Below are 22,176 nucleotides of genomic sequence, written 5' to 3'. Positions count from 1 at the left end.
GGATCCATTCGGGCAGAATCAAAAAAAAGAAAAGAATCACATCCAACAGCATGCTTCCAACACAGACTTAGCAGACAAGGCTTAAGCGAGGGATTCTCGGGGGCAAAAGAAAAGAGCGAGGAAAAGAATGTCAGCGTTGTTCTTAGCTGCTAGGTACTACCTAGGCGTCAACTGTCATGAAATGATGCGGTTTCCCAGAAGAAAACTACAACATGGGTATGAACATTTGTAAATTTTTCACACCTAGTATAGCAGCGAACGGATGACATGTATATCACCAGATGAAAGATTTATACGTACTGGAAATGTGGAAATGATCGAAGGCTCGATGTTGGATGAACTGAAGTGAGAAGTTAAAGATTGTGAAGAGGGGTCAGCCGAAGAGATAAGAGGGACAAGGTCGGAGGCTCGGGTAGGTACCTTGGTACCTAATAATGAATGAATTGGCTAGCCTGCAGATGGCCAAGTTTAGCGTAGCGCGACAAAGCGCAACTCAGCCAGAAGAGGGATAAGTTAATGATTCACTGAAGTGGTAGTTACCTATGTGTAAAGCCAGTACTTTACGTAGTGTTCTCTGATCAATTTTAACCCTTACGGTATCCATCTCGCTACTAGTAGCTAATCGAAGCAATGTAGGTACCGAGTACACCAGTAGGCTAGGTACTTTACTTATTAGCACGACGGAAAATTTCTGATTGTGACAATCGCCGTGTCATTGACGTTTGTGAAGCTGCAAGGGTACTATAGGTAGTACTGGTTGTCTCCAAGCCCTGAGCCCGTGATGGCCGAGTGATGAGCGATGACAAATACGTCTGCTGTGACACAACAGCATGCCATCCTCGTGCGAATATCCTTCCAAGCTTCCCTCGTCTTTGTTAGATGGATGACTCGAGCGTTGAACTATCCTGTCCTCCCCTGGTCTTGCAGGCCGCATCGCTCGCTAACCCAGCCCATGTGATAGACACTTCCAGGAAAGGGACTCCACTGACATTGAACTTGACATTGGGACCGTCATGCTTGTCAGGTTGTTCATTGAGACAGTGTCCCTTAGGTATTTGACAGAATGACAGCAGCATATGGATTTCGGTCTTTCGCCCAAATTCGTGAAGCAGCCACTCGAACGAGGCATGTTCTGACCGCCCCTCGTCTTCTCATGCAGGCGTTGCAGCAGAAGAAAGGTCAGGCCAGATTACAATTGTTGCTGTCAGGACTCGAGTATTCCATGCGCCTTGGCGGGAGGACTGACTGGAAATGCGATGACGAACCGTTGCACTGCAGGCCATTATCAGAGCTGACTTGAGTTGTTCCTCAAATGCGAAGGTGGGTGATGGAAGAGAAAGCCAATACTACTTTTAGTACTTTGTAGAGAAGAGTACTTTCTTCGACGGAGATCAGACCAGTCTTTCTGCGTCGAGACCCCTAACCGCCTTCCGAAACTCTTCAGGGCCGGTTGTTCCTTCCTGAAAATTACTAGGTACATCCATATTCCATCACTTTCAAGGAACTCTCTTCAGGCAAACATGCACTCGAGATGTTATTGTCCTGGAGTTGCACGGCATCAAACACTGACCAGCATCGATAGCTACAGTTGGATGCGATGAAAACATGAAGCCATGGAACTGACACCGGAGCTCAAGATCCACAGCTGGCTGCAGGAGGTAAATCCCAAGTTCCGCGCATCAGACTTCGATCAAGCACCGGATCCATTCGGGCAGACTCTCATCGACGAATATTCCCGTTATGCGAAAGAGTCCACAGCTGCAAAGTCGCATGATGTTATGCAGGGACTGCCGGGCAATCTCCGGCCGGAAACTTTTCCTGATCCGTTTGCGTCGGGTATGTCCCTTGTAGCAGGTGTCCAGCCTGGATTATGCCGGTTGTTCTGACGGTCGCTCAACGATCAATAGCGCTGGCTTCTGGAAAGACCGTCACCGACGACGATCGGAATCTAAGAACCCAGATCCTTCAATCGGAGCGGCAATACAATTCGTTCGAAAGAAGACCACGGAGAAAAACCAGAGAATCCAGATATGATCCGTGGGCAGGAACCCAGCAGAAAACATCTGGATCTCCAAACAAAAGAACAGAGGATCGGAACTTGAAGAGGGGAAAAGGAAAATCCCGAATCAGCGACGGATTTGTCGCGGCAAATGTGAAAAGTGCTAGACTGACTGTAAGCAAACCACTTCCAGTAGCCCTTTCCAGATCATAAGCTCACTGGTTCATACAGGTGCATCCTGGGAGCAGACTGGGTATATTCAAGAAGGGAAAAGCGTCATCGCCAGTCCACATTTCCAAGAGTAAGTCATGAAGCCGAATTGGCCTGGACGTTCACTGACAGATAGGCGTCCCAAGAAGCGCCTTATTTAAACTTCATTGAGCTTGATTTCCTTTCGAAACGAGAAAGAAATGACCCAATCAATGGCCAACGACAGATTGGAGCAAATGAAGTGCTTGATGGGGTTACATCCAAACCGAGACGTATTCAGCATGAACCTCAACCTAACTTCACTCGTATCCCAGACCGCTTTTCCCCATTATTTGCCCCATCCATTATCGACGAGAATACAGTAACCCCGGACAAGGCTTGCAAGGAATCGGAGTCGCTCAAAGATGTGCCAGAGGACTGTACATCAACGGCTAGTGCACAGGAAAAAGAAAGCGACTACCGCGCAGACCGTCCGGCATACGATGATCAGTCAGCCGTGAGCGGTACTAAGCCTCTGTCTTCTGAATATGTCAACCTACGGTCAAAGTTGGGATGTCCGAAACGCTTAAAGAGCGGAGCCAGTCCAGCCACCACGGCTAATGCTAGTACTCACTACACATTGGAAGACCTGAAAAGCCTTGGAAATATGATAGACCACCAACGGACCAAAGCCTTTGCATCATTCCGAGAACAGCGAGGAATCGCCGCTGAAGATTCGATCTCCTACTTTGAGCAAGATCATATCATTCGCACAGGGCTGAGTCTCGTGGCTCCATCGGATGATGTGAGACAGACTTTGGAAACGAGAGGTGAACTCGAATTAGGCCCGTCTAGCGAAATTTTTGGTTCATCAAACCCTGAATCAAATGGCGCAGGAAGGTCGGCTGTTGATTTGACCAAGGGACTCAGTGACGCTGCACATTGTTCTAGACTTTTCGAGTCGACGGAGGCAATGGGTCTGCCCCATCTGTCTAGTCCATTGCCTTGGGGCCCCAGAGGTCGGTCCGCTCATCCAAACCCTGACCGTTGGGACAAGGACGAGAGTCGATTGGCCAGGTTACGACCATCCAACAAGCCACCGGATCCGTTCGAGGATTTCGGGCCGTTTGGGTCTCTTGGCAAGAACCCAGACGAGCGGTTCAGGTACCGGAGGACCGTGCGAACGGCGTCTGGCGTTTTGAATCCCAGCACGGTTCTTCCATTTTGGTATAATGATCATCGTCTGGCATTGGAACCGAGGAAGCTACAGTTTTGGCGAGCGAATAAACTTTACTAGGAAGTTTTTGTTCGTCGGGACTTGCAGGGATTGCGGGGACTTGGTTATTCCCATTTCAATCTGGTCGGTGAGCGGCCATTGAGCCGACTTGTTATCAGCCGCAACGATGCATCGTACGGAAAAAAAAAAAAAAAGTAAATGATGGCAGGGACACTGAGTAACTATCTAAGGGCGACAGCGGCGGGGGCACCCCAACTTCCCAAGAACAGCGCCTGTGGTGAGATGAATAATGGCCTAGTAGTAATACTAACTACTTTGGCATCTTGGATCGTATCGGAACCTGAACAATCTCTTCTCCTTGGATAGCATAGGCCACATTGTGCACTTTGTGTCGTTGGGGCATAACGGGGCTAACTGGAAAAAGCCTTCCTCACCCCTCATGCCGTGCAGGCGGCTACTCGGGGAGTCGGGGCGCTCGTTCATACATCCTCCCGAGGCAGCGGGAGGCTTGACGCCTTGACCTTTTCAAGCTCCAACTTTCGGGACCAATGATGAGCGCAGTAAGTTATAGTCCTTACTAACCAAGTGTAATTAGTATGACTTATTTCATTGTGCATAACTACTTATGATTTTTATCTATTGTTTTCGATTTATTCGTACTGAGTACTCCGTAGTTTGTCTACAAGATATGCGTTTATTTGCAAATGATTATTGCACAAAAATCGAAAATTGTTCATATTTGAATTCAACGAGTGAAATTCGCAATCCGGAAGACAGCCCTAACTGCACAAGATGAATCGCACCGTTGAAGAATTTTGATGGGATTGATGCTTCTCTATGCAGTATCGGGGGAGGTCTGTGCGGTTTACATACTTTGTCAGTTAGATCCATAGACACAGAAGCAGACAAAGGAGCCAGAACAGTCCACAAAGTCGTCTTTGCCGGCTGGAACTCGGAGAGACTGGAGTTCAAGTTTTAGTACATTTCCTTTTCCTACTTGGGAATTAGTAGCTCTTTTGAACTGCTACCTTCCAGCCTAGTACTATTCCTCAGAGATAGGGGTACCATGTGCTCCTGGGGTGACTACAGACTCGACCACGTCTCACGACCCGGGGAACTGGTAGCGGAATTCCGGCTTCACTTCCCCGGTGATAGCACATTCAACGTTGGCCGCTGATCTTTGGCAGCTCGGTGAATTTTTATGTGAGAGTCCTGGGCTACTATGTTGTAGCATGCAGTACGCTTCGGAAGTGAGGAAAGTACTTCCGGGAAGTATAGGTATAGGTTAGACTAAAGTTGTGATCATCCGACACTTGACCGGGGAAACAGATACGTCGCGAACAGACCGTTGGAGCAAGTTCTGACATTCTTGGGATCTTGACCGACTTGCAAATCAAAATAGCCAACCGGAAAGCATCCCCGAACCGAGCAATGATACACGTCACTGAGTTTTCCTTCACAACTTTTTTGTGCATGGTAAAGTACCTGCTCCTATCGCAGTTTACCAGCAACACTCCGTGCAAATTAGCTTTGTGTAACTTCAAGATTGTGCTATGTGAAGAAGGTCAAGGCAACCAGCCATGCAGCATGCAGCTCAAAGTCAGAAAGAGCGTTCACGCAATTTCGGTTCTATGCTGCAACCTCCTCATTTATTGCGGAAACTAACCATGTACCAGGACTTTGTTGTTTTTTTGGGGGTTCAAGGCGTTAGGGTTAGTCCCGTCCCGAGCCTGATTTTGGCTCCCTCCCTCGACCGGAAACTTCTGGGATTGGGCTGAACCAATCAACCATGGATAGTCGGAGGCCTAAAGCCTGTTTGTACGTACCCCTAGGTACCTAAGTACATGGGCTTGCAGGGGGGAAACCTAGATGCGTAGCAGTGGCTTATCATCGGCGGGGAGAGGGCGCAATCTCAGCCTGCTCCGGACAAATCCATGACCGTTAGTGTGTAAACTGCCAGCGCATCGAATCGAGCGAGAAATCGTTTATAGCCCATAACAAAATTTGAGCCAATGGCCCGGAGGAATTGTCCGGTCGAGTCGAATGCGATGTGTATAGGTACTTGTATCCCGGCAATGCGGTTAGCACGAACTTTAGAAGATGATCGACATCAAGGCATTTTTCTAACCGTCCGTACTCCGTGTAATAAGCTCCGTTTTTCTTTTCCCCAATTCTAGACTTCACCAATTGCGCATGCTTCTGGATTCTCGGCTATAGCCACATAACCCTAGCCTTGAATCTGACGGTGCAAGCACATGGTTTCAGAGGAGTCCCCTCCAGAGACCATGGCTGGAGGCTTTCCATGAGAGGTAGATTATTCGGATTATGGTGGCATTTGAGTAGAATGTGTTGCCCAGGAAAGGGACTGGCAAAAAGCTCATTATTATTGGCCATAGGCATTTCAATTTTGACTGATTCGCAAAGGTCCGATAGGGCTATGCTGATCAATCCTCTTCCCTCCCCAATCCCATTGTTTGAACTCTACAACAGTTCACGGTCCGCCCCTATTACACCAAAGTAAGCTAACATGGATCTGTTGAATGTACTTTTGTCGCGTATTTCTGCGTAAAAGCTTCAGCGACCACTTTGGTTTTCTTGCATCCTACGAATTATGAATGACATTTGTGCATTGGTCCTGTACCCACCGCTGCAACTCGACAAATCTGACTTGATGGACGTCTCGAGATGTTAAGCTTGGATATACCGCCTTCCAGGACTCCATGCTCCCGTTGAATGCGGTGCCTTAGTGGCAAAGCTCAGCAGTATATCTTGGTCGCAAGCCCTCCCTGCCATGCTGTCTTCCCTCTCACTGAATCAATTCCATCCCATATAGCCCTCATCAGTCGTTCTGCAGCTTTGAGGAAATACCTGCGCTTCGTGCAAGTCTCATTGACGTGTGTCACGACCTCGTCCGCATAATGAGCAAGGGACCAAGCCCGCCATTGACCGAACAAAACCTCCAACGACACAACCAGCAGGTAATTATACCACTTCCGTCCGATGGATGATGGGTCTTCTCATTCTCGCTAACAACCTTGCCTAGCAGATGGCCGAAACACACCCGGGATCCTCCCAGAACATCTCGGATTCTCGGATCCGTGAATACCTTGCACGGCTTCCAATCGAGCAAGGTACTGCCAACGGCACCACATCGACGACGTCGGCGCATGCTGGAGCCTCCACTTCCCATTCAACCAGCCTAGATCAGCTGGAATACATGCTCGCCCACTTTAGAATGTCTGCTCCCGACGACCCTTTGGAGCGATTCCTGAGACCAGATGAAACCAGTGATCCATGGCGGTTCTCCCGGCCTGGTTTCGACTCTTTTTTCGAGATTCCAAACCGGGCTATTGAACATAATCGTGCGGAGGGCCCAAATGAGGAAGGAGAGAACAAAACGAGGGGAAATTGAGGGTGCTTGACATTGATGGCGAATGGGCGTATTTTTTTTTTTCTTTTTTATGTGAGATAGATAGGCCATTTACTACCTACCTTAGTTGCTTGGATCTATTCGATTGTTCAGTTATGGCGAAGGCCCCAACACGTTCCAAGAGACGGAGGCGGAGTTTCGACTTCATGATCTTGTTCGAGCTCTTGAATTGAAGCTTCTCGCAAGGATATCTGTAAACGGACGATGGTTTTTTTTTTGTCAGTCAGTTCACTGATATCTTCTCGCAACAACGGAGTTAATAACCCTCTTGACTCTTACCCAATCGGGCTCAACCTTTGACCCTTCTGTTGTTCGATTTGGATGATGAACTCATTCTGGCTTTCTAGCTCATCCGATTCTGCACTCAATCAACCATTTTTGCCTTTTTAGGTCTAGTGCTGAAAAGTGGCAGCCAAGAACAAGCGACAAAAACAACATCGGATCTCGGAGAGCAGCTCAGCAGCCTCACCTCAATTTGTGAACAGGGGAAGCACCGCGCTCTCACGCCGGTGCCACTCATCTTGAAGATCAGCAAATCATCCCTGTGGCGGTGCAGGCCAGGGCGCCAACCCGCCCGCATCTCCTCAACACGGCTCTAACTTACAGGACCGAGTGTTTAGGTACAGTACTGGGTGATGACGGCCGCTGAAGGAATCCCCGATGTAAAAAATCCTACGGAGTAGTTAAATCAGTTATGCTAGGTTAGGGACTAGATGATAGACTGCAAGAAAGTGCAAGACGGTGCTACTTGACCGCGCGCCTAGGTGATCGGAGCTGGAGTATTTAACCGACGTATCCGTACTCCGTGTGTGTTTCCATTTAACGCTGGACACTTATGTCGTACGTCGCGTGCAAAGTAATGTACAAGGCCACGTTGCTCCATGGTTTATGCAGAACATGTCTCTTGCAAAAGTGGTTGAGTGACAGATCAAAACGCACGTAATCCATAAGGTACAGGATGCAAGGATGGTTCGCAAAGTAAGTTGGATTAGATCAATTCCAGCACGAAAACCAAACATGCTCGGATGCATGACTTTGACAAGATGCAAACTTGCGAAGACTAAGCGAGTGGAAAGATTCGTCAGGCCAAACAAATCAAGCCTCTATGAATGTCCGTGCTCCAATTTGCTAATGTCCGATTTCACTCGCCCTTTTCCAACGTCGGAAGTAGGTATGTAAGGTACACTGCACATCTAGGTATCATTCAAGCTCGTTCCTATCGACATGTTTCACCGACGTCCCTGACAAATAATCTTCACGTGACTTGAGGTTGTCCACATTCATGTGCAGTGAGATGGGGCGTTCGTGCGTCACTTGTGTTGGAATTGAGTATTGATGCCGACGAAAAAAATGGTGATCTCAGCAATATGGATGGGTGGTCGAGGCGATAGTTTCTTGGCTCGAATGTCGCGGATTAGGGTATTTGCGATGTCACTGACGTGTTTATATTTGTCACCGAGAGGGGATTCACACCGGCAATGATGGCGACCATTGTAGTTAGCATGTCAAACGGCGGGCCCGATTACATAGCCACAAGGCGGGTGGAACTGTCATCCGTTCAAGCCATTATTCGACTTTGGATGCCGCTTCCTGGTTTCGGAACAAGGATTCCACAGTGATGGAGAGATAGAATCCAGACGGGATCATAGCGTCGGCGATTTGGATAATCGATGATGCCAAATTTACTTCGGCTTGGAATCGAGCTCGATGAGTATTCACAAAGTGGCTGCTGCCCCAACAACACCCGCCGATCGGAATGCCGTTTTGTCTATTACATGAGCTTCGAGAGGATTTGGAAACGAGAGGTGAACTCGAATTAGGCCCGTCTAGCGAAATTTTTGGTTCATCAAACCCTGAATCAAATGGCGCAGGAAGGTCGGCTGTTGATTTGACCAAGGGACTCAGTGACGCTGCACATTGTTCTAGACTTTTCGAGTCGACGGAGGCAATGGGTCTGCCCCATCTGTCTAGTCCATTGCCTTGGGGCCCCAGAGGTCGGTCCGCTCATCCAAACCCTGACCGTTGGGACAAGGACGAGAGTCGATTGGCCAGGTTACGACCATCCAACAAGCCACCGGATCCGTTCGAGGATTTCGGGCCGTTTGGGTCTCTTGGCAAGAACCCAGACGAGCGGTTCAGGTACCGGAGGACCGTGCGAACGGCGTCTGGCGTTTTGAATCCCAGCACGGTTCTTCCATTTTGGTATAATGATCATCGTCTGGCATTGGAACCGAGGAAGCTACAGTTTTGGCGAGCGAATAAACTTTACTAGGAAGTTTTTGTTCGTCGGGACTTGCAGGGATTGCGGGGACTTGGTTATTCCCATTTCAATCTGGTCGGTGAGCGGCCATTGAGCCGACTTGTTATCAGCCGCAACGATGCATCGTACGGAAAAACCGATCGGAATGCCGTTTTGTTCTATTACATGAGCTTCGAGAGGATATTTCCACGTCATGAACTTAGTCCAACCTGGGGATTATCAAAACGGGGTTAGAATCCAGCTTATCGGCGTCAATGTCCAGATGATTTAGTACGTACCCCAATACGCGCATTTTCTCCCAATGTACTTTCCCACGAATGGGATGATTACCATGGTCAACAAAAGCTCCAATTGCTGGAGGCTTTCCCGCCACTGCTCCTCAGCATCAGAACCGCTGTCGGCATCGTCTGAGAGAAAGTCCGAATCGGTGGTCGGCTCAGATGGCAAAGAAGCAACGTCATCTTCCGATGATGCCGTGGTTTGATCGGAAGTAAACGGAACAATGTATGCAGATGCAAACGACGAAGACAAGGACATATTGACCTCGGAAGAGACGCTCGGTGACTGATCAAGTCTGGCACGAATAGGGGCACGGCTTGGTTGAGAATGAATATCTCTCCAGCCAAAGTGGAATGAATGGAATCAGATAGACAGTAGGATGCCGGAGTCGAGTGCCAATGGCTGCAGCAGTTGCGATCAACAATCCTGCCTATCAACCGGTGTTGTTGCACTGCGTGAGCGTCATCCGCCAGATGTTCGTTCGACACGCCCTCAAACAAACTCACGTGATCACGTCTTTGTCTGACTCATCACGCACGTGATTTGGATCGGGTGGAGGAGATTCATGATTGCTCTTGGACACTTCTTGTCAATAGAAAAATAAGTGCTACATCACTGCCAGGATTTCTCAGCATTTGCAGGAAAGAAATAATATTCGATCTGTCAATATCTGCGAAGCGCAGGCTTCCCAAGTTATTTGGTGAGACGAGTTCTGTGCGCCATGGCGGAAACTGTATGTCACCAACCTATCTTTGTGTCCCGCCCACAATTTTTGCCGAACTTTGATTTCATAAGTCTCTACTTCCTCCGGATGGTGCTCTGCCGTTAAAGTGCCTCTTGGAGCTTCATTTTCAAGGCAGTTAAGGATAGATTATTGACGAGGTTTTTGCTTGTGCGCACAGGAAGTCACCCTCCCCGAGCGGAAAGCACGGAAATCGGTCGCCTTCAGCGAAGGCACAACCATCATGGATGAGAATGGACAAGTAAAAGAGTCGGTCCATGTCGACAAGGAAACTGCCGAGAAGCACTCAACCGGTATGTCCTTAGTCGCAACGTCTGAATTTGAGTTCGCCTTCGGTATGTCTAACAGTTACAACAGGAGTTGCTTCGCCGGACAAGGAAGTGGATGAAGTGACCGAACTCTTCAAGGGTCTTTCGAAAAAGAAGAAGAGCAAAAAGCCCAAGGAAGCCGAAGCCGAGGATGGCGAAGAGGCTCCTCCCGCCGGCGACGGTGAACTTGATCTGAGTGCGATGAAGAAGAAAAAGAAGAAGAAGAAGACGGATGATTTCGAAGCCAAGCTCGCAGAGGCTGGTATCACGGACGAAGGGGCAGACAAGGGCCCATCTGCAGCCGAGCAACTTCCCGAGGGCGATATGGAGAAGGGCACTGGCATTTGGGCGCACGATGCAACACAACCCATCCCGTACCAGCTTCTCGCAAATCGGTTCTTCTCGCTTCTTCAAAGCCATCACCCTGATCTTCTATCGAGCGGTTCGAAATCGTACCGAATTCCCCCTCCGCAGTGCTTGCGAGAAGGCAACCGTCGGACAATCTTTGCCAACATTTCCGATATCTGCAAACGCATGAAACGGTCAGACGACCATGTGATGCAATTCCTGTTCGCTGAATTGGGCACTAGCGGTAGTGTCGACGGCAGCCGACGTCTGGTCATCAAGGGTCGCTTCCAGCAGAAGCAGATCGAGAACGTTCTGCGTCGATATATCGGTATGTGTTTGGCGTATCCTACTTTATATAAGTTATGCTAACTGGCTCTAGTCGAGTATGTCACTTGCAAGACCTGCCGAAGTCCCGACACAGAACTCAACAAGGGCGAGAACCGTCTGTACTTCGTTACTTGCAATTCTTGTGGATCTCGTCGCTCGGTCACGGCAATCAAGACGGGTTTCCGTGGGCAGGTTGGACGGAGAAAGAAGGCATAAATCCAGTGCCTTTACTTCCGCTATGGCTACGACGGTGTATTTATCATCTTATTCATGATATGGTAGACAATGACTAGATGTTTGTCGGTCATTCATAGGTCGCAGCGTCCTTGTAGGTTGCTGTATCAGCTTCGACTGCTTGCATTATTGAAGTTTTCGACATTCGATAGCAAAGGGCTTGGAGTCTTCGACGAGTGTGCCCAACTTGACTGCCCGAAGGAGTTAAGAGTACTCGTATTTTTGTCGGGTCTATCAGTTACCATATCAAGCAAGAACCGATTTTAGCCGTTCTTGGCAGACAACTCGATAAAGAGGCTTGGGCGATTGTGGCTTCGTCTGATCATCGCAGTGTGTGAACTGCAGGGTTAAGACTTGACCTCTGCTTTCCCAGCCTCTCTCAGTCTCCGCCAAGCAATACGCCAATCGAACCAACCCTAAAGCCAACAACTTAGTGTACATACTGTGAGGTCACTGCTCGCTCAATAGTATCACTCGATTGATGCAAGATGAACATGATCATTGACTTGTTCGACCGTTTGATCGCGATTGAAGATGTTGATCGCTCATCATAACACGGGCTCCTGGAGAAGATCACAACCTTTGCCACAGAAATACCTTACGATAGCCTGACGACTCGAGTACGGAGTCCGGGAGTACTATTATGAAATCTCCGCATTGATTGGCTTGAACAGCCAATAGGAATGCGAGTATCAGACAAGATTGGTACAACTCGAGACGACTTTTCTGCTTAGGGCTTGAGCCTCAGTTGAGGCCTATGAGAGCTTGCTTCTTCGCGCCCAGGGTCAATCATAGCATTCTTCGCGGGTCTCGGCCGCTACGTCTGCCCTACTAAAAATGGGCTGGGGGCAGTTGCTGCCGCGGGGCTCCTGGGAGTTGCCAGGCTCAGTTTCTGCCCATCATCACCCATCCTCTCCTTATTACTGCCTGGTCGATAGAGGTTAATACTTAACGTGTACCGCAGATTGCTCTTGCTGGAGCTGATTGCTTCTGTCGGCATCTCTGCCTGTATCTATATCGAAATGACTTCTGTTTGAACTGATCTATTTGAGTTGTTTTTGGTCAATTGATCTGCTAAAGCCCGAAACCTGAGAGCTACAACAACCTCACCGTCAATCTTTCGGATCGGCACATCACACTGTTCGACACCCAAACAAGTGACCTCGATTGATCAGTTCAGAGATTGATATCACGCTGGTACCACAAAATGTCGCAACCAATGTTTCCTCCGCCGCCGACCCAGGCGCAACAGATTCCTCGTATGTTGAATGTTTCAAGTTGTATAGAACTCAAATGACTAATTGAAATCGGCCGATTCAGAACAAACAAGCCAGGCCCGTATGGAAACATTTGTCCATTCCCCCTGATGCCGACTCAATTGTCTGATAAACGTCAATCTAGCTTCTTTCCCACCCCCACCGGTGTCCTCCCCAGGTTTTCCACCACCGCCGCAACAACAGCAGCAACAACAACAGCAACCACAGCAATTTGCGTATCCGCCACCACCGACATCAGTTCCTCATCAGCCTGGTATCACGCAGGCACAATCTCCGCAGCCCGTGCAGCAGCAGTACCATCCGCCCCCGGCGTATGAGATTGCTCATCGTCCCGCATCAGCAAGCCCGCAGCCGCGCTGGGACAGTCTAAACGCGGCCGCATACGCAAATAATGCCAACGCAACCGCGAATAGTGGCGGCGACAGCACCGCCGCGGCCGCTGCAGCACATCAGGCCGTCATGGCCGCCGCCGCACAGGAGGGCAAAGTTCCTATGACGGCTCCGGTCGGGGTTTCCATGCCCTTGGGCTCTCCTCCTCCAACAAAGCAAAGTCATAAAATTGAACAAATGCCTGGTGGCGCGCCGCCCGCAGGGAGCTTCAGGGGTGCCAGCCCTGTAGTCGATGATGTTGGAACTTTCAATGGTGGCAGCTATCGTATCAGCCATCGAGACACTAACTCGATACTGACAATTCAGCTCGCAATGGGTGCGAAGCTCAAGGTGAAACCTGGTAAGTATTTGAGTGGCGCCGTTCTTGATGCTTGCTGGTACTCCAGGGGCATGGCTGAAGCTTGGTATTTCTGTTTGATAGGTTCGATGATTGCCATGTCACCGACGATAACAGTTCATGGTCATGTCCGTTTCTCCCTCAAAAAGTTCATCGCTGGCGGGATGTCTGAGTCGGAGTACACGGGACCTGGTGAGCTTCTACTCGCGCCCTCTGTATTGGGGGATATCATACCCCTCCATATCAGGGACAAGGAATGGAATATCGGACGAGATGCCTTTCTCTGTTCCACTATCGGGATCAAGAAAACCTACGACACTCAAAACCTTGGCAAAGGAATCTTTTCCGGAGAAGGATTCTTCGTCTATAAAGTGAGCGGAACAGGATTGGTATGGATTGAGAGCTTCGGAGCTATCATCAAAAAAGAAGTACGTTCTCCCCTCTTGCCTTTCCTAGTCACTCTCTTGGGATCATGTTTCTGACCAGACGTTACTGTGCGTTAGCTTGCCGACAAGGAAAAATACTTCGTTGACAATGGCCACTTGGTGGCCTGGAATTGCGATTACAAAATCGAGCGTGTTGCGTCCGGAGGCATCGTGTCGAATTTTGCTGCCGGGGAGGGTCTCGCATGCAAATTCACAGGACCTGGGACGGTTTATCTGCAGACAAGAAATATTGGTGCGTTTGGTGCGCAGGTTGGTGCCAGTGCAGCGAGCAGTGGATAATCAATAGCATTCGGACATTTCGCACATGGCTTGTTGATACTGTACCAATCATCTCTTGAATGGCAAGACCAGCAGGTATTATTATAGCGTTTGAAATGTAACGAGTGCCAAAAGAATTTCTTCTAGTGATAATTATGATGATTTTTCGTGCTCGCAGAAAAGTAGTACTCTTGTACTTGCTAGATATGACTCGTATATCTGCATCCGTTGCCACTCCCTAGGATGAAGTTTCCGAAGTCGTACCTGAACGAGATGATTTTTCTGCGGCAACGAGAACTTGGATCCCTTCCGTCCAAGGTCCATGGCCTGAGACACGGGCAATATCAAGAGCAGTGCGGCCTATATCATCTCTCAAATGAACATCAGCACCATGATCCAGGAGATATTTGAGTAATGGCAGATTCCTGTGTCGGGCGGCAACCATCAAGGCCGTCTCGCCGTCGAAGTTCGTCGAGGTTGCATTGACATCTGCTCCATTCTCAAGAAGTAGCTCGACCATTGCATGGCTTTTATTGAAAGCCGACGTCATCAGTAGCGTCTCACCGGATCTGTTCCGCACGTTAACATCCACACCCTTCTCCAGGATGTACCTTGCGATGCCTGTTTGATCAGATTCTGCTGCGTAGAAGAGAGCCACAGTCATTTCTTCTGAATCCACAATCGGATCGTTTCTCTCGAGCAAGATTTTAAGCGCTTGAATGTCGCCATCCCGAACGAGCCTCTCCATCACCAAATCCCAGATCAGGTAAAAGTATTTAAGTTCCGACTCATGCTGAGCCAAACAGGCCATTAAACTCCGGTTCCCTCGCTTTGTGGAGTCTTGGATCATTGAGATGAATTGCACCGTTTCCCGATCATATGGCAAGGATGTGCGTATGTAATGAACCATCAACCATTCGAGAATAATATTATGGGAATCCTCCAGGAGCCAGTCCAAGCATGTCTTGCGGCCAATTTCAGCTTCCTCGTCGTCCAAGGGATGGTCAAACCAGACACGAAGAAGATAACCCCATATTGTTTGTGCGGATTCGCATTCGAGATGCACGCAAGCTGATATTCCCGAGCAGACGGCATTGCTGCAATGGACATAGGGCTGTAGTATCTGTTTCGGCAAATCACTTGCCATGAAGGTTGCTTCGTACTGCGCGATGCTCCAGGCTAACCAAAGCAATTGCTCGCGAAAACTCTGCCACCACGTGGCCGGAATCGGAGATTTGACATTATCGGGAACTTTCAGTCGTTCACCGGGGTAGGAACTTCTTGACTGTGTGAGCTTAGAGATGTGGTCTGCCGCCATCTCTTTAACAGTATCGTTAGGCTCCAGTAAGCCACGGAGAAGTACGTAACCAAGCTCAATAGATGATGAGTGGAGACAATGAGGTTCGGATAGGGCCAACATCCACTCGGCTAAGTCAATAGCTTTTATCCAATTTCCAGCTTTGATCAGATTCTCAACTTGTTTCCGAAGAGATTCGTTGGCCATGGTGAGCTCTGGTAGCAGATTTCTCTTTTCCAACTCTGGAATGACGCAGAGGAGAGCGTCTCGCTCAGAGCCAAGACCATACTCGACGAACGGTGCTTTGAGATCTTGTACAAGATCGTAGTGTCCTCGAAACGAAGTAACTTGATCCTCGATCGACATATTACCATCGACTGTGTCAATAAGTTTCAGAGCTTCCATCAGAAAGAGAGAAAACAGTTCCTGTGCAGCTAGCTTGACCAGATCAGGTTCTGCTGGTGCGAGCACGGAGTTTTGTTTCGCAACATTTCGAGAAATAACCGACTTTGCGCCGAACTTCTCGGAGCCCGTAAATAGACACAAGGGTTCCCGCTGTTCAAATATTGCCTCATTCGAAACCCATTTATAGTATATTCGTCGCGTACGGGGTGGATCATCATAGCCCAAGTCAAAAACTCTGAAAGATTGACTTCCGAATTCCATGTCACGATTTGCGGATACCAGTGACCAAACGTTGAGCCCTAGAATGCTTTCGAGAACTGCCGAGTTCACCTTCCAGTTCCGTCTATCCATGCATAAGCTCACTTTGTAGTTGCAACGGTAGCTCTGGGCATTTGTTGCTTCGCATTGGATAGGTATTGGGAATGAGAATTCTTCGGAGTTCCATTGCGATCGACGCGAGACGCGGAACATAGTGGCCTCCATGACTTTCGCAAGGTTCGAAGCCATTGTTCGTATTTGTTCACTGGCAACCGGTATCGATGTTGTTAAGTCTGCCAGCCTGTTCCTAGTTTCTATGGCATTCTTTGCTGGGCTTCCAGAGAAGATTTCATTCCTAAGGGTCGTCAGCAAGCCCTGTGAGCTGCTACCCTATCCTGCACATACAATTGGTAAATTTCGGACTTGACATTGAATTGTTTCAGCTCATGCAGATGGAAAGTAAACCAGTCAAGTTCCTGCCGATATTTGGAAATCAATGCTCTCTCATTGATGAGAAGATTGTCACTTTCGTTGATTCTTTCTGTTCGGAGGGCTGTCCGCACAACAGTCATGAGCATTGTAGAGCCAAGCTGACCCAGAATTACAGACGAGTGCAGCCCGCGCAAGCCGACGAACTGAAAAATGAACCCAATCATGGAGCAGCATACGACAACGACAAGGTGTATAAGTCTCCTGTAGCTCTGTTCGGGATGAGCTGAGAACCGCACAGATTGAATGTACTGCAGTCGATTGTCGGATTTGCCAGCGAATGCTTCGTAAACTTGGTCACCGATCTCTTGCGCACCGGGCTGAATCCAATATATCGAAGACTTTTGGTCGAATTTGTAGTACCTCTTGTATGAGGATTGCTCAATCAACCAAGCACAGGAAAACATTCCTATGCTCAGCAGGGAGGTGCCAAAGACAAAGAAGGGAAAAGCATAGCTGGCGACTCGATTGCCGTCCTTTCGAAATGCGTCAGGCCACATGAACACAGTCAGGGCAGCGTAAACCACTAGCCCTTGAGCGGACATTAGCCCATGTCTTCTAGAACAATCTGAGGCACATACCGAGCTGCAACAAGATTCCAAACTGAGCTGCTGCATAAAATAAATAGCGGCTTCTGCGCTTTATGCCCTTATTCAGCATAAGATTTGGAGAATGATCCACCGGATCTTCGGCATCCTTCAACCCTGATGCCTGTCTGACAGTTCGGAGGATGAGCTGGCTGGAACCGTCGACTTGTTCTCTTTTCGTGACCACGACTTCCAAGATTGCAGGATTCCCGGTAATCCGCGACACCCCAAAGTTGCTGAAAACCTCCGCCGTCGAGTCTGAGACGCATGACAAGAGCTCTCTTTCAGCACTCCCGGGGTCTTCTTGACCTCTCCCTATGAAGGCTCGAAGAGACGAATTTCCACACACTCTAATAGCAGAGACGACGGCTGTGAGGACGCCGAGTGGTGCCAGGCAGAATATGAAGTTATCGAGAAATGAAATAGATTCCGAGAGAAACTGTTTCGTGATCTGATCTCCAAACAGCGTGATAAGAGGAGCCTGGAAGGACACTTAGAGCAAGAATGTGCCCGACAGGTGGCAGTATAACATACCAAGTCTGTCGCAAGATTATTGGCAAAGTCGTCCCAACTGTCACCCGCTGAAACGCATGGAATCAAGAAGATGATGGTTGATGAGTAGTACAACAAGAATCCCAAAAGCATGCTTTAGATGTGAATGACCATTATATAATAGTACTATATAAGTTGGAATTGCAGAAGAAACTGCTGAACATCTTGGAAACATCGTCTGTAATATCTTTTGAGCTTGTCATGTAGGTATAAGGCGAGAGTATGGGAAGACGATGCCTGCGCACGCAAGGCTGAGCAAGAAACATCCTTGAATTGCTAACGAAACTGGCAGACCGTCCATCATTCGAGCCTACTAGGCGCCGTCGATACTCATGATTGCAGGGGTTGAGGTGTTTCACAGCGCGAAGGTTAGGCGACTTCCCCCAATTGAGAGCCAATCCAAACACTCGTTTTTTGAGAAACGATAACTGGCATCAGCAATGCAAACTGACCGAACTAGTTTTGTGCGGCGGTTAGCCAAAGCCACTTATCGGAAGGCAGGCTCGCATAAAGCCAGTACCTGCAGCATATGCGCACTTGCAAGAACGAAGTGGGAGGCTGTGTCACAGCCTCGCTCTCTGACCAGTCCAGGAAGCACGAGCCAAGAAATGCCAAGTACGGAGTAGGCTACTCCGTAACCGGCATGGCTTTCGCAGCGTGTCCAGATTCTTAGCTTAGGTTATGCACGTGATCAGGGTTAGGGTTGCTGTTATTGATGGACGGTCAAGTGCCATACCTAGCTGCTGAGCCTGGCCCGCAAGGCGCAGTTAGCCTAGGGCAACCCCAGCAGGAGTAGTTCTTTGAAGCAAGCTTGTCTGCATTCCATCAAGGATTCTACTAGTGCCAACAAGTATAGTTCACAAATGCGAGAAATAGACCGTCAAATATGGTTTCTTCTTTCGATAGGAAAAGGAAACAGCTTCCTGAATGTGATTTGTCTTGGTGAGATCCTTGTCAGGGCTGTATGACAGTTAGCATGTTCGCGAATAGCAAATGCAATATAACCATGTGATCGAGCTGACTACTTACTAATATGAGCAAAGATTCTTCTTATAATTCTTCGCAAGTTCAGTCCAGCCAACCCGCTCGAAGAAGACTGTCAAGGCGTCGGCAACGTGCATGTCATTCATTCCAAAAGTTACCAGATACACCTGTGGCTCAGGGTTCGGATGGTTGGGTTGAAGGGTGAAGTTCGCGAATGTTGGTAGAAGATGTTTTGGCGGTTCTCCCAGGACGCAATAGCCCCAGGACATATCACGGAAACCTTCCGGTACCTGGAGAAGGTCCCATAGTTCCTTGAGAATTGCGAGGCCGGCGGCGTTGGAGGGATCACCGGAGCGTCGACCACCCAGAGTCCACAGGTCCTCCACTCGTTGCCAGCTTACGTGCTGATCAAGAACATAGTACTTAAGGCGCGCTTCACTGGGGTCGATCATATCGCAGGACACAAAGAGAGAGGTCACTCCCGGGCTTGGATCGTCTCCAGAGCGACGTGTAGACTCAAGATACCCCTTCAATGTTGCGATTGAATCCGCCAGCGAGCCTTTGATATCCCCCTTGCGAATTGAATCGAAGAGCAGCTTCTCAACAGGGACACCAGTGGCCATAGACTTCATGGGCGGATAGAAGTACGCCTTGAACATGAACTTTCCATCTTGCAAATCAATGGCAAAATGATGCTGCCCTTTGCCTGGACCTGGCCGAACCTTGTCTTGAGCAACAAGCGAAACAGCTTGCTCCTCCGTGACAACAAGCTCTTTCCGAAAGTGGTTAAACCATGTGGTGTTGATACCGCTGTCCAATTCCAAAAGCTGCTCGAGGCATGGGTCCATTGCGGTTTTGTTGAACGGATCCTCGGTTGTGCCAGCCCGAGCAGTAACCGGCTCAAACGAGTAGCGGATGATGTTATGCGAGCAGTTAAGACTGAGTTCGAAGGGCAAGCCGTATGGCGTGATGTTGCTCATCCATCGATCTTTCCGTTCCTCTCTGGGAAATGGTCCCAGGAAAGGGACCACATAGTTCTGATGAAGGGTAAGGTACTTGTACTGATGATGAATGTCGTAGTTGGCATCGGCCATCATCTTGACGAAGACCGGACCGGTGCTATCCCACCAGGCTTTCTCGTCCTCATTTCTGAAAATATGCATCTGACTGAGCACTTGGAACGGAGTGAGAGGATTCGGAGAATCGTTGGCTTCTGAGGACATTCTCGCATCAGTGGGAGTTTCTCTGGTGCTGGTTGACCGCTGTTGGGCTTGGTTCACTCTCCGTCGAAACAGTCGCCGAAGCAGCATGGTGTGTGCTTACTCGAGAGAAAGATAGTAAGATTGAACAATGTCCGGGATATTTCTGCTTCATTTCTAATTCTGTACGTGCTCCAAGTGTCAATGAGATAGGTCTCATTTGACTTTGAAGTTTCGTGGTTACGCAGATCTGCGATTTGGATGCAGGCAAGTGGAACGGCTTTGATGGCAACTCAATCGAGTACAACAAGTACGTTACAGGTAGCACCGAACTTTTGTGGCGATATGGACCAACCTCGTCCCATGCTGTGAATAGTAAAAGGAGACCGATGAGCCGAAGTGGTATTACTTCGCAATCCTGTAATGAAGGAAACGCATCAATCATGTTCGGCCAGTGGAAGTTCGGTACTGGATTCAAGTGACTCCTACGGAGTCACACGGCGAGCTTGGACTATGTTTGATACCGTACCAAGTAACCTAGTACCAAAATAGTTACCGAAGTATTTTTGGTATTGTATGAAGTACGTGATACGCGATTAGGGGTACTCCGTACGAAGTACTGTATTATGGAGATACTGCAAATCGGATGTTACCTACAAACCGAGTCTCCTTAAACAACAGTACGGTGTACTCCGTACTCCGTACTCGTACTAACAATCGGGTCATACGGAGTAATACCGTCTATCAGAATGGTTACGGTAACTTGTGGAACTGTAACTACGAGTATGTAGGGAGTTATATAGTACGAGTAAGTACTCTGTACAGTAGGTAACTAGTTAACCTTGTTGTCGTAAGTACCTAAGATGCCGTATTAGTACCTTTCTTAGTACGAGTACGGAGTGCTCCTTACAGTATGGTAGGTAATACGGAGTAATTAATCATGAGTACTCGTACTAACACTCGATACTTCATAGTGACGTTGCGCGTAAAGTCACGAATACGATACTCGTACGGACGGATACAGCTTGCAGGTACCAGGTATGCCTACTACTCTACTCGTGGTTACCAGAGGGCTTGACCAGGCTCTACTCCTGAGATTCTTTCTCGCTTGAAGGAAAGCATTCGTTTACGTACCGTTAGTAATTAGTACCCCTTAATGTGTACGACCAGGTCCTGTAGGTATTTTCTACTATTCTCCTTGTCTTGCCACAGTAGGATCTACTATCAATAGCAGACGCCACTCACGCCAGACACAACCTGGGACGGGGTCATAGCATCCCACTAGATCGTAGCCCAGAAGGGGAAACGCAACTTAACCCAATTGCGAGGTCCCAGAATGAAAAAATGTGTCAAATAAAGTAGCCGTTCATGGAGGGAATTTCCAACAAGAGTGCAGCTGAACAGATTTTTGGAGCACAGTACGGAGTACTAGCAATGAAAGCCTTCCGGAAATGAGAAGGTAAGGAGCTTGAGGTTTCATAGTACGGAGTACCTGCAGTCGTACAGTAAGGACTGGGACTGGTAGAGCCTCCTTTCCAACCCAATGTGACCCATACACTACCTACCAAGGTGCCTAGGTACCTAGTAGGTAGGTTACCACTCGTAGAAGTACTCCGTACTCCGTCCTTGGCTTGTGATCATGCTTTTTTGGTGACGGATCCATTTATTAGGAGCTGACACGGATCTTGATTTCCGCAACCTCTTCGTCAAGTGAGCAAGATTAACGGAGTTTTGTACTCCGTACCTTTCGAGTCAAAAAAACATAACGGAGAACAGTTCTTTAACTTGGCGTCTAAAATCACTTACTGATGATGATCATCAGTAATACTAATGATTCCCTGCACATCACATGTGTCACTTCCCACTTCCAATCGATAGGAACACCTTGCACCGCATGACCAGGGTGTTTTGAAATGCCGCGTGTCGGGCTGGCTGAATCCATTGGGAACACCGGAACACCATCACGAGGTTCCTCCCAGATTCCAAACGTCTCGCCGGAGACTCGGGACACTTCGGCGATATTGAAGTCCGTTCGTCGGCTTGAATCGGTATCTATTGGGTAACACGCCACATGTTCTCAGGAAGTTGGCAGCTAGGTTATCGTTACTAATTTTTCGCGTCCTTACTGGGAATGCACCATACAGTCAACAATTGCGCATGATTGTGCACCTTGCTTGTTCTTTATTGCTCCTTCGAGAAGCCTCCTACTAAGCCCTGCCATTTGTCCAATTGGTTCGCAACTGGGTCAATTTCTGGTACGTGGATATGGACGTAGTATGACAGGCACAGGACCCGTCATCTCTAATGCACCTAGAGTGGATCTATGTATTGTCAAGTGTAAATG

The 22,176-nt window shown here is 48.6% G+C and overlaps 5 protein-coding genes across 5 annotated transcripts; 3 read left to right on the top strand and 2 right to left on the bottom strand.

Moving 5' to 3' along the window:
- Nucleotides 1-1,613: 1,613 nt before the first annotated feature.
- VTN31DRAFT_3530 (uncharacterized protein) lies at nt 1,614-3,485 on the top strand (the record flags this gene model as incomplete). The annotated part of the gene is made up of 4 exons (XM_069403820.1): nt 1,614-1,836; nt 1,908-2,173; nt 2,231-2,300; nt 2,356-3,485. The coding sequence occupies 4 exons, from the start codon at nt 1,614-1,616 to the stop codon at nt 3,483-3,485; spliced, it is 1,689 nt and encodes a 562-aa protein (XP_069260855.1).
- A 6,630-nt stretch (nt 3,486-10,115) lies between these two features.
- Nucleotides 10,116-11,335, top strand: VTN31DRAFT_3529 (uncharacterized protein; the record flags this gene model as incomplete). The annotated part of the gene is made up of 4 exons (XM_069403818.1): nt 10,116-10,127; nt 10,297-10,429; nt 10,494-11,120; nt 11,172-11,335. 4 exons carry the CDS (start codon nt 10,116-10,118, stop codon nt 11,333-11,335), a joined length of 936 nt encoding a protein of 311 aa, XP_069260854.1.
- Nucleotides 11,336-12,560: 1,225 nt separating this feature from the next.
- Nucleotides 12,561-14,082, top strand: VTN31DRAFT_3528 (uncharacterized protein; the record flags this gene model as incomplete). The annotated part of the gene is made up of 5 exons (XM_069403817.1): nt 12,561-12,612; nt 12,674-12,691; nt 12,755-13,360; nt 13,442-13,785; nt 13,861-14,082. The coding sequence occupies 5 exons, from the start codon at nt 12,561-12,563 to the stop codon at nt 14,080-14,082; spliced, it is 1,242 nt and encodes a 413-aa protein (XP_069260853.1).
- A 217-nt stretch (nt 14,083-14,299) lies between these two features.
- On the bottom strand, nt 14,300-17,742 carry VTN31DRAFT_3527 (uncharacterized protein; the record flags this gene model as incomplete). The annotated part of the gene is made up of 4 exons (XM_069403816.1): nt 14,300-16,376; nt 16,427-17,042; nt 17,092-17,578; nt 17,632-17,742. The coding sequence occupies 4 exons, from the start codon at nt 17,740-17,742 to the stop codon at nt 14,300-14,302; spliced, it is 3,291 nt and encodes a 1,096-aa protein (XP_069260852.1).
- A 764-nt stretch (nt 17,743-18,506) lies between these two features.
- On the bottom strand, nt 18,507-19,943 carry VTN31DRAFT_3526 (uncharacterized protein; the record flags this gene model as incomplete). Its single annotated transcript, XM_069403815.1, has 2 exons — nt 18,507-18,609; nt 18,679-19,943. The coding sequence occupies 2 exons, from the start codon at nt 19,941-19,943 to the stop codon at nt 18,507-18,509; spliced, it is 1,368 nt and encodes a 455-aa protein (XP_069260851.1).
- Nucleotides 19,944-22,176: the final 2,233 nt, after the last annotated feature.

The sequence above is a fragment of the Thermomyces dupontii genome (genome assembly GCF_041956625.1).
Source record: "Thermomyces dupontii strain NRRL 2155 unplaced genomic scaffold VTN31scaffold_3, whole genome shotgun sequence".
NCBI lineage: Eukaryota > Fungi > Ascomycota > Eurotiomycetes > Eurotiales > Trichocomaceae > Thermomyces > Thermomyces dupontii.
Note: the sequence above shows the minus strand (reverse complement) of the source record. Positions and strands in the feature narration are given on the sequence as shown.